The sequence below is a fragment of the Eublepharis macularius genome, chromosome 15 (genome assembly GCF_028583425.1).
Source record: "Eublepharis macularius isolate TG4126 chromosome 15, MPM_Emac_v1.0, whole genome shotgun sequence".
Classification (NCBI taxonomy): domain Eukaryota; kingdom Metazoa; phylum Chordata; class Lepidosauria; order Squamata; family Eublepharidae; genus Eublepharis; species Eublepharis macularius.
In genome coordinates this window covers 19,053,722-19,066,013 of record NC_072804.1, presented here as the reverse complement: position 1 = coordinate 19,066,013, position 12,292 = coordinate 19,053,722, and the positions used below count along the sequence as shown (strand labels likewise).

At 42.0% G+C, this 12,292-nt stretch overlaps 1 protein-coding gene across 1 annotated transcript in view; it reads right to left on the bottom strand.

Annotated features, from left to right (window-relative positions):
- Positions 1-12,292, bottom strand: part of TAPT1 (transmembrane anterior posterior transformation 1) — a 71,483-nt gene that overhangs the window by 11,782 nt on the left and 47,409 nt on the right. The window contains 6 exon segments of the mRNA XM_054999616.1: positions 733-792; positions 1,985-2,094; positions 3,308-3,388; positions 6,404-6,473; positions 6,679-6,776; positions 11,611-11,746. Of these exon segments, the coding sequence (XP_054855591.1) occupies positions 733-792; positions 1,985-2,094; positions 3,308-3,388; positions 6,404-6,473; positions 6,679-6,776; positions 11,611-11,746 (555 nt within the window).

Genomic DNA, 12,292 nt, shown 5'->3' with positions numbered 1-12,292 from the left:
ACAAATCCAGGCCCTGGTCTCATCAGACAGAGAGTTCCACCAGGTCGGTGCCAGGACTGAGAAAGCCCTGGCTCTAGTCGAGGCCAGACGGGCCTCCTTTGGGCCAGAGACCACCAAGAGTTGTTTATTTGTTGAACGATATAGTTGATACGACAATTTAAATATTTCAGTTATCCTTAAAACAACCTCTTAAGAAACTGTAGGCTTGAGACTGAATGTGCCTTTCTTATGGCCATCCAGAGAGGTCATAGTGGAGGCAACATTATCTCCTTGCTCTAGGACGTGTCGTTTTTAGAACATTCTTCTAAGTAACTACTCATTTCCATTATTTTACTGTGAACATTGCCTCAGGCAGGTTCCCTGGAGAGGTGGCATAAAATTTTTCTAAATAAGTAAGTAACTTGCAAAATGGAGATGTTCCACCGGGACTTTGGTTGAGAGCCAGCGAATTGTCCCCTTCGTGTGCTCTGCTGGGGGCCACCCAGGGCTGTGCCGCAGCTCGGTAAATGTTTTTTTAGATCTTTATTATAGCCTGAGTTGATCATGGCAACAGTTGTTTATATTGTTTTTATGGTATTTTAGATATGTATATGGTTTTAATTGTATAATATATGTTAGTTGCCCAGAGCCTGTTCTCGGGGAGGGCGGAGTATAAATTTGATAAAATAAATAAATTATTGAGAAAGAAAAGCAGAAACACAAGAAACAGAACCTGTCCACTTCCACACTTACATTTTTCTGTCGACTGCTAACAAGATCAAACGCAAGGCTAGCTCTGTATTCACTGTAGACCTGAGAAAACAGCAAAGCACGTAGGGCATTTTCATATCATCAGTGCAAAGAACAGAATTATATTGTTACAGCCTTTTCACTATAAAAATAATTTTAGCTTTGCAAACTTAATGCATATTATTACTGACAGTCTTTCACTGTCTTTGGAAAAGGATGCATGCCAATCACACTGTGACAAAGCAGGTCAGGAAAAAGGTAAAATTTGAGGGTACTGATCCAGTGTCTCGTTGCTATTTTGATGTACACAGAAGCAGTGGTGTGAATGGGATTTGGCCCCATTCAAAAAATATGGAGGAAGCGGTTCCATTCACTGACACGAGTGAAGCAGGTTTTGCCTATTCAACAGCCCCAGGAATACATGAGAACCCTCTCCTGACCCAACAACAGGTGTGGCAAAGATGTGATTGAAAGTGTTTGTTCCAGAAAAAAAAATCAGCTGATGCAGAAAACTGAGTTCTTGCTAACAATACTGAGGTTCAAAGTAGGGATGTGCATTTGGGGATTTCCAGTTTAAAAATATACCCTTATTGGTATTTTCTGGGTATATTTGGAATCTGGATCTGTATCGCAGATGCTTGGCTATACCACAATTCCAATCCCAGCAAGATGGGTACCCACGGCCCTTACCTGGTTTTCAGAAAGGACTGCCTGGGTTTTCAAGTCTGATTCTTATCCAACTTTTCCTCATAGGGTGGATGGGATGATGGGGCTGGTTGCTCATGACTTGAATTCCTCTCTGACATTATGACATCATCACATGAGATAAGGGATTATAAGGGAAGGGGGGGAATTCAACACAGGGACAGTGTTTTCTTCTGCACTGTTTGTTATGCATAACGTATCATTTCTATGATTTTTTAAAAAATTAGATTCAGCTATTTTGAACTGAAGGGCACAATCTGTTCACAGATTGCTACAGATCTCAATAAAGCTCTTTCACTGTCTCCACTTCCTACGTGCACACACAGGCATCTTGCATCAAGACAAGCGGGGTGGCCACGTGGGGATTTGGAGGTGAAGACTTCCTTCTAATGGCCTTAGACACTTCCTACGAAGTTGTCTATGCAGTTGGGGAAGGAAAAATAGGCCTCTTTGGAGGCTTCTGTCTGTGCAAGAGCTACATCCATGAAGCGCTGGGAACACACCAAATACATTTCAATTTAAAATGCCTACAGTTCAACTATGTACTTACATCCGCTGTAATATCATTGAATTTCGTTATAAAGGCATGTTTCACAATGTCCACTGCAATTTCCGATGCTATCACCATACAAACATCTGGAAATAATACCCAAAGATGGTCTGAAAAGACAAAATAAAATGAACACACATAGTATGGCACAAAAAGCAGTAACAGAAAAGCGTAAGTTCTGTTGACACAGCAGACAAAACCCATATGTTGTATAGGTCACACATAACTGAAATACTGAGGCAACAATTGCAGATTTTCCCACAATATACCAGCAATCTCACACACTCGATGGTTGTGATCAAAAGGGCACATATGTATAAATTAACAATGAGAATAAAAATGCACACAAGCAGCTGTATATCCAATGCTGCAGAACGAAAGTCCTGTGTGGATGTTTAATTGGTGTGCAGATATAAATTATTCATAGTTCTCCCTGCTAGCCCAATTCCATCCTTAACGTGTGTCAGTCCCACCTGCACAAGAGCTAAACAAATACCTCCCAGCAAAATAAAATCTGAGCATGTGCTCTGTGCCAAGCAGGAACAGAAGATACAAATGGCTCATAGGGTTCTGTTGCACAGATGGCACCCTAAACCAACAGAGGTTGGGGGCAGGAGGCATGATCTACAGCCTTCCCTCTTGCAGCTAACACAGGCCTGGGGGAAACACAAGCCTCCCTCCCACTTACCCTTTCTTCCCATTAAGTTACACTCCATGCTTTCTGTCTGTCTGTCTTAAAACAAGGGTCTGCTGTGGTCATGTCCAGCTCAATAATCAGTGGAGGAACCATGCTGTTATGCTAAGGGTGGCCAAGAAACAAGGACACTCAACGCTTCACTGGGATTGTACTACTGCTTCTATACTACCAGATGAGTCACTCAATCTGCTATCATATCCCAATCAGACATTTTTCTCATTTGATAGAAGAGCTAAAACCTCTGGTAGACAGCCTTTTATGCACTGGGTGCTCTAGCAGGACAACAGTTGATACGGACAGCTTCAGAAACACACATGGTAACAGAACTTAAATTTGTCAGCATGCCACATTGTACGGGATGCATTTATCCATCATGCTTCCAAGTCCATTCAAGAAAATCACCTATTTGCAGCATATTCCAAACACGACTCAAATTAAATATTGGGGTGAAATCTAAGAACCAGGTCTAGTGACACAACATGGATGCATACTAAAAGAATTAATAGAGCTTCAGTATTGAAAAACATGTACAGCCAAAAGTGTCTATATGCTTTTGGCAGTGAATATAAAGCAATCATGTTTGCAGCTTTTCATTTCTGTATTTCTTGTCTGGCAGCAGAGATTACCTGGATTCCATGAAAACTGCTCCATGTTTCTTAAACAAACGATCAGTAATAGTACATAGTTGGTGAATCTTTCCTTGATATCTGAAAAGGAGAATAAGATCATATCTCTACCTAAAAATATTAATTTGACCGGTGGTCTGTTATACTGAAGGCCCATTAGACAGAAAGACACAAGTTGAAAGCAAGCCAGTTTCCCAGATGGTGTTTTACGGTCAGGAGCAGGAAAAGGGAGAGATCAACAGCTTCACCGCTGTGGAGTTTTTGTCTATTTCATTCTGAAACAAAACTACAGGTTTACTGTAAAGGGCAGTACCAGATCATCTTAAATATGCTGGAATGAGTCTTGCTGGACTACTGGGACCTATCTGCATAATTTACGGTGCACATTCATGAAGTGCTCTGCTGGCCTGACGCTCCCCTTCCTGCCCTGGGGAGGGGTTGTCCTGCAGGCCACCAGCCCCTCAGAAGCCCAAGCATAACTAGCTCTCTCTCTCTCTCTGTGCATGTGCACACTTGCCTTGTCAAACTGCATGCATGGAATCCTAGGAACTTAGCGTCTCAGGGCGGATTTTGCAGTTGGTTAGATCAGTTACAAAACTTTTCACCCAGGTTGCACCAGCCTCTGGGCAGTGTTGTATCTAAGTTGCCGGGACTCAATTGCTTGTGCAAGGGAGCAGGCAGGGGGCATAAGCAGGGAAGGAGAAAGTCAAACCAGCACAGAGGACCACTTTCTGGATCAGGATCTTAAAATGTGCGACTTCTGCCTACATGTATGTTCATACCCACGCACTAATAGATCATAACAACAAGGAAATTACTCTAATTAGTATCTGGCATGTATGCTTGCCTGCACTACATGTCATGGGTATGTTATGTGCAACCTATCAATCCTCTGACCCTATGAAGAGTTCTGAGTACTTTTTAATGACTGTTATTTGGGAGTTCAGTGTGTTATCTCTCCTTTGAAGTTAAACACTTTCACTTCTGCAGCCAACGGCCTTGAGGCCAGATGCAGCTAGTCTGAATTGTATCTTCCCTGAGAATGGGTGTGATTTCATTCCCAATTTGCTATTGTTGCTTGTCGTAGTCTAAACTCTGATACTTTTGTCTCTGGCATTTGCACCAGAATTTCAACAGGCTACTAACCTGGGAGGCGGGACTTTAACCTATAACTAACCATAATTTCTCTCAACATGTCACTTCTGCCATTTCCACTGTCTGAGTACCTTGAACCTGGTAGATCTCTAATAAAAGTTACTTCAACCAAAACACCTGTGTGATTGCTGTAGAGAACTTGGGGATTTACTTGCCAAGGACTGATGGTATCTTTCTCAACAAAGCAATTCAGAACTAATGATGGAGATCAGCAGAGTTTAAAATAAGAAATGCAACAGAAAAAAGACTAGATTTACTAGGTGCCAAATAATTAACTCCTCTTGGCTTTATTATTAGAGTGATCAGGTTTAGATAATAATAATTATTATTATGACTGAAATAAAGAAGTGAGTAAAAAATAAGGAATTAGCTGAAAAATGTCTGGACATAAGAGACTGAAAGAAAATGAATGACAGAATGTTACAGATATAACTAGAACTACAGGAGAACAGTTGCTGGATTTGACCAAGAAAATCATAGACGATGTCTCAGCACACAGAAATACGGCTAGCCCAGTCCCATAGCTAGACATGCCACAAAGGGTGTCAAGAGGCCTAGAATAGAATCACCTTGGAGAGGGGCACAACACAGAAGAGGAACACAGTTGTATGGCCTTGTGCTGATCAGAAGAGCCCTCTAACCCATAGGAATGTACAACTTCACAGAAGTGGAGATATTACTCAAGGATCAGTGTATGGGCTGAGGTCCAAAAGATATTCATATGAATGAGAAACTTGTAATCGCTAATTTCCCATGGTTAAGATAAAACGTAGCAAGAATGAACTAACAATTCTTATATTCTTTAAGAAGCACAATTTGCCAACAATGTGAACCCTTTGAAACAGGGCAGTTAGTTATTGTAAGGCAATGGTTTTGAAACTCTATAAATATGAGAAGCTGAACTGATCGGGAGCTTCTTCCTAGCAGGAACTCCTTGCCTGGGACCTGCTTATCTATTGCTAAGATACTTCCTTGGATTCAAATAACTGCTCTCCTTTATAATGGATGTGTGATTTTCTGTTGATTGAACTAATATTAAGAATGCTGAATAATCATGTTGTAATAATAAAGGCTTAGAACAGAAGCATAGACTCTGTAATAGTATTACTTGTGTACTATACCTGGTAACAAACCTAAAAAGTTATTTGCGGTGTACTTCTTGCCAGGAGTTAAATTTTAATATAGGAAAGTTAACTAGACACTTAGGGCTTCTTAGGTGCATGCCTGTATCTGAATCTGGCCTGATCAGAGTCATCCAGAACAAGAACATGAAACAATTTTGTCACACACCCCCTCCCCAATTAAATATCAACTGGCCTTCTTAAACTATTTGGGAAACTTTCAAAAATGAGAAAGTAAAATTCTCATATTGGTTTGTATTCTACCACTTTCTCTAGCCTAAGAAGCCTTCCTCTGATGGATTAAAACCCAAGTCCAGTAGCATTTCAGAGAACAACAAAATTTTCCAGCAGGCCATGTCAGTTTTTCCTCGTTTAATAACTCTACAATCTACAGCCTCTAATTTAAGAAGAAAGGAACAACAGACTTCCAGATGTTTTTAACAGCACAGTGCATTGAGTGCAGCAAATTATTAAATCTGTACAGATTTGCAGTACTTATCTATGGCTTTCATTTTCAGCAACACTGTTCACAGGATTGTTTTCCCCCAGCCCGCCTCATTTCCTATCTGACTCCCAAGATCACAGAATAATAATTCACAAGAGAATCTGGGGCAGGAGGGGGCACAGGAGAAAGAGAAGAGGTTATGCTTGCAGAAAGAACCCCCCTCCCACCATAGGGAAGGAAGAGGGACGGCCCTGAAAGTCTGCCGGCTCAGATCTGTATTAATCTACAGACCATCAACACCTTCCTTGCATTTCTATCAAAGCCACAGACTACATCAGGCACAACTGCATAGACAGGAGACACAAATATACATACCGCTGTTTGACATCTGAAACAAATTGTTCTTCTCAAACTTCTTGAAAACACTTCCTTTTATTTCAACAAACTGCAATAGAAAGCAAGCAGTATTTCCACATTTGATTTTTTTAATGATATATTTAAAAACATTTCCCACTAATGTTAGACCGAGCATCTGTTAACGTATAAGCATGTTTTCACAACGTACTTTTTACTTAGAAAGCTGAAGTGTACACAGCAACTAATTGTTATTAAACTCTGAGAAGAAAGTATTAAATCCACTTAACACTTACATTGTTAGACATCATGATCGTAAGAAGCGACTTATTGTGGGAGTTGAAGGCTACATTGAGTGTTGTTGCTTGGACCATTATAAGGATAGCATGCAAGACTGTTGAGATGAGTTAAGGAAAAATGCTAAGGAAAAAAAATATTTGTTTGCTACACATATTCCCGGGCACGTTCAGGTTCTCCCCACAATAATAAAAAAAAATCACATTCAGGTTTCACTGTGATATACCATTCAACACTTTTTAAAGTTGCTCTGAACTAACACGCACTTATTCCAATACTGCTGAGAGAAGATCCAGTAATCAGTAACCGTGATGAACTACCAATGGTTCAGGTGGGTCACCAAATTGCTACTGAAACCACAATAACATACATTAGCAGTGCATTGCTTACAAGTTTGGAACAAATTTCATTTTGGCAGGGTAATTCAAGGCAAAATAGGGTTGCATTTACCTGCAACTGTTGTTCACTGAAGTCTTCTGTACAGGCACACATTGAGACGACGAATGAGTAGGCCTGCCGATCAGTAGGTTCTGTAGCTTTAAGACTATAGAAGTGATATCCCCACCCCACCCCCCACTCTGCAGTGCATGCACAGCTATTTCCTGCCAAAACAGCTCATGGTCTGGAACAGGCAATGCCTCCAGCCCTCAGCATCTCTTGAACCGTTGGACTCTCCAAGGTAAGTAATGAAGAGCACACAGAGGGGTAGGAGGGAGGGTACGTGTACCTGCGCAGATCTCAATGAACAAGTGTTACAGGTAAGTACAACCCTGTTTTCATTGCCGGCCTTCTCTGTAGCCCCACGTGCAAGTTTAGCTAGCCACGTTCCCATGGAGGAGGGGTGAGGCTCTTCACTGGAACAAAGACGGAAGCACCACTTGACCCACTGCTGATTCGCTTCTGCTATAGACATCCAGAGCGCCATGTCTTATGAAGGTGTCGGCTGATGACTACGTTGCAGCCTTGAAGGGATCCTGAATGAGAACAGTGATAAGAGCAGTCAGTGGACGATGCTTGGGACCTGGTGGAATGAGTATGAATCTCCAGTGGGCAGGGTAAGTTGGCCTGTTCATAACCTAACTTAATTGTATTGTCGAAGGCTTTCACGGCCAGAGAACGATGGTTGTTGGGGGTTTTCCAGGCTGTATTGCCGTGGTCTTGGCATTGTAGTTCCTGACGTTTCGCCAGCAGCTGTGGCTGGCATCTTCAGAGGTGTAGCACCAAAAGACAGAGATCTCTCAGTGTCACAGGGTGGAAAAGATGTAGGTCATATATCAATAGGTCATATATTGCCATATATCAAAGGAATTACTGATCAGATGGGAAAGCTTATGGAAAAGCATAACCTTCAAGCAGTATTCAGACCCACCCGAAAAATACAACAGATGCTACGATCAGCAAAAGACAGCAGAGACCCCCTCACCTCTGCAGGAGTATACTGTATACCCTGCAGCTGTGGACAAGTTTACATCGGGACCACAAAGCGTAGCATCCAGACAAGAATAAAAGAACATGAAAGACACTGCAGACTTGGACAGCCTGAAAAATCAGCAGTGGCTGAACATAGCCTAACTCAAACAGGGCACAGTATCTTATTCCAGGACACCAAAATACTGGACAACACTTCCAACTACTTTGTCAGACTGCACAGGGAAGCCATTGAAATTCACAAGCATAAGCAAAACTTCAACAGGAAAGAAGAAACCTTAAGAATGAACAGAGCATGAGCTCCAGTTCTGAAAAACACCAGGCTAACAAAACACTCCACACCCGACAATAGCCCTGCAGAGAAGATTAGCACATCAAGCACCAATCCATATGCAAAAGAACCTCCTCAGGATACAGTGAAGCCTCCCGCCATTAGCATTCCACACCCTGGGAAACTCTTACAGAATGACTCAGCTCAATCCCACCCCTCCTGAGTAGATACAAATGACCTACATCTTTTCCACACTGTGACACTGAGAGATCTCTGTCTTTTGGTGCTACACCTCTGAAGATGCCAGCCACAGCTGCTGGCGAAACGTCAGGAACTACAATGCCAAGACCACGGCAATACAGCCCGGAAAACCCCCAACAACCACCTAACTTAATTGTCTAGCAATGGTTTGAGATGAAGCTCTCCTCCCTTTCTTAAGAACAAACAAACAGCTGTACCCCCAATCTAAAGGGTGTAGTACAGTCCATACAGAAGAGTATGTATGTCTAATGTGTGTAGAGCTCTCTCTGATTCAACAGTAGGTGATGGGGAAAACACGGGGAGTACTCACTCCTGAGATGTATGGAACTGATACCACTTTGGGGAGAAATTCAAGACTTGGTCTAAGTGCCATCTTTTCTGGATGCACCTTAATAAAAGATGAGTCTACTCTAAGCACTGCCAGTTTGCTTACTCACCTGGCTGTAGTAACAGCCACTAGAAACACTACCTTACATGATAGCGCCCTTAAGGGACATGTAGCTAAAGGCTCAATTGGTTTGGTCATCAGTTTTCACTGCACCAGAGGGAATGACCACTGTTGTACAATTGGCTTTATAGGTGGGAACAAGTCTTTTAAGGAATAACTTAGATTTGTAGTGGGAAAGAATTGTTTTCTCACCTATAGGGGCATGGAATGCAGATATTGCTGTTAAGTGGACCTCAACAGATGAGACAAACAGCCCCTCATGTTTCAAACTAGCAAGAATTCCAAAACAAACTCAAGTGGACAGGTATGATGATTAAATTCCTTATTCTTTGTCCAACCTACATGGCAGCCTGGTATTTGGTTTCCTAGCATTCAGTATAACCTCCACTACTCCTTCAGGGACTTTGTCTTCTAATGTAAGATTAGCCATGCTGTGGTCCTCTGTCTGGATAGGTTGTGATATTCCACTCCTCTGCACTGTAAGAGGTCCAGGACAATGGGCAGATGGGAATAGCAACCTCTGGTCATTAGAAGCAAACGCTGAAACCACAGTTGACGTGGCCAGAATGGGGCTACTACAATGTTGTTGGTCCCTTCTGTGTGCATCCTGCTGATCATAGGGGCGATGAAGGCTATGGAAGGGAAGGTATAGAACAGGCATCCTGACCACTTCATCTGAAAAGCATCTCCTGGGTCTATTTCTCCTCCGGAGCAGGATACTGGTGCTTTGCTGTTCTCCCTGGTGGCAAGCAGGTCTACCACTGGAAAGCCCCACTGCTCAAACACCCGTTGTATGTAATAGTCCTTTAGTGATCACTAGTGATTGATGGAATCCAATCTGCTCAGTCTGTCTGCAACGACATTTGATGTGCCAGGAATGTGAATGACCTGAAGGGAGACCTTGTGTCGCATGGCCCAATCACAAATCAGAAGAGATTCCAAGCACAGGGTTCTTGAAGCCATACCCCGTTGCTTGTTGACATACAACATGGCCATACAATTGTCTGTATGTTTTTGTACCTTTCTGTTTTGTACAATTATCTGCAAACGTAGATAAACGTAGGTTTAGAACATAGTGCTCTCAGTTTGAAACCTTTTGGATCGGGTTTGACTGCTTCCAAGGGCCTCGACCTTTCACAGTTTGGATCTGATCTGAAGCGTAAGATTTCAGTGTTGACAATGGGGCTCTAGTTGTTGGCTCTGACAGGTTTCTGGATCTGGAGCATTGCTGGATCTGAGATGATGCTGTCAGAGCTGAAGGGTTCATAGCGCTTGAGGTCAAGGTGCTTGTCAGGGTTGTATCAAACCTGTTGGTGAGTTCTGCTAAAATGGAGGATTTTGCTGTCAGGCTACTGGTAGAAGAAAGCACCCGTTCCCATAAAACTGTCTTTAGCTTAGTGGCTCTTTCAGAGTGCTTTCAGAGTGCTTCCCCCAATGAGCAGCTGAGTGCCGGCGCTGTCGGGGCCAGGAAACTCCTCGGCCCCAACACCGGCGGATGAAGGAGGTGGCGGGTATTGCAGGCTTAAGCCTGCAAACCCCCCTTTCTCTCCCGGGCGCTCCTTTCACCAGATGAGGCTCAGGGAGAAGGAGCACCTCCTCCCCGAGCCTTGCCAGGTGAACGGAGGCAGCAGGGATTGCAGGCTTAAGCAAGTAGGAACTAGAGCTGAAAAAAGACTCAATCTCCACTGACTTCAGCTAAAAGCAATGAACTTTGTTACTGAAGAAGCAGAAAAGGGAGAAATAGAATTAGAGGGGTTCTAAGTTCTAAATTTTGAAGACTTTTACTACAATTAGTAAGTTGAATATGTAATAACCCTGAATTTTCTGTATGCAAGGAGCTGGTGGATATAGGCAGCAATTAAGTATGTGCGCCCACATCACAGGCCTATGAATGGGGCAGATTTTCTTTTTTGGATTTCTTTCCCAGCCCACTACTTGGGCTTCCCTAGACCTGCTCAAGTTTTCAAGTTTCTGTACATATACCTGTTTGATAATTAGTTGTATTATAAGGATTGATACAAGAAGATAGAAGACCTCGAAGAACCTGAGAAATTAGTATTGTCGAGTGTATTATAGCATTAACTAATGATCGTGTTGTAAAGTAAAGGGAAAAAAGAACATAGTTTAAATACAGGACCAGCAATAACACTGCATTATCAATATCTAATGTTAATTATAACATTAGGTTGAATGTGTAATGTACACTCTCTACAAGGAGTTGAAATAATATACTTCAAATAGTATTTTTGTTTGGTTATGAATTGTAATTAATTGGTTGTATATGGTTCTTCAATAAAATATATATATATTTTTAAACTTACCTTCTGAATCATGTCAGTAAAGGAATAACTAGAGCCCTAATTTCAGATCTTGCCAGATAAAAGCTTCTAAATATTACATAAAACCACAGACTTCAGTTCTTATGTCGATAGTTTCATAGACCGTCAAGCACAATCAGGCTCACTTTTTTAAAGAGCCGACATTAAACGGCTCTGTAATCATATTTGTGACACAGAGGGATACAGACATAGAGCACGGCCATGAAGAAGTGGGGGATCACACCTATGTGTGCTCTTTTCCTCTCCTTTGGTTCTGTAGCTGTCCAATAAAGAGCATCCAAGATATCTTGACCAAAAGAAGAAAAAAGACGATCTGCTACCTGGAAAAAGAAAAGGGATTTTTAATCTTGAAAAATGATGTTTCTCTTTTACAACATTCGTTTGACTTCAATGCGACAATAAAAATTCATCCCAACCACACTCTACAATTCAGGGTGATCCATTTATAACTGAACAAGGATACAAGAATGGCCAGTTCAAGGACTTGTGTATTTAGAGTTTTGAATTATTATAACATTAGACACTGTCGCATTACATATTTTACTGAGATGACATAAACATAGTTATAACTTCACGGCATGACTTCATATATGAATATGAATGAAAGGGGTTTTTTTACTACACATTTTAAAAACTTTTTGCTGTGTGTGAGGGAGTGCTTTTGTTGGGCTTTTGTGTAGGGGAGGGGCTTTGATTTCTGGCTGTTGAGGTATATTTACTGTTCGTTTTGCTGCCTGTTCGGGGGCGGGGGGGGGCTGTTTCCCCTTGTTGTGGGTGCTTTCTTCGTTGCTGTAAATTTTTGCTGGTGTTTCTTTGGAGGAGGTCTGTTTTCCTCTGTTTTTGGGACTTGCTCTTTCTTTACAGAA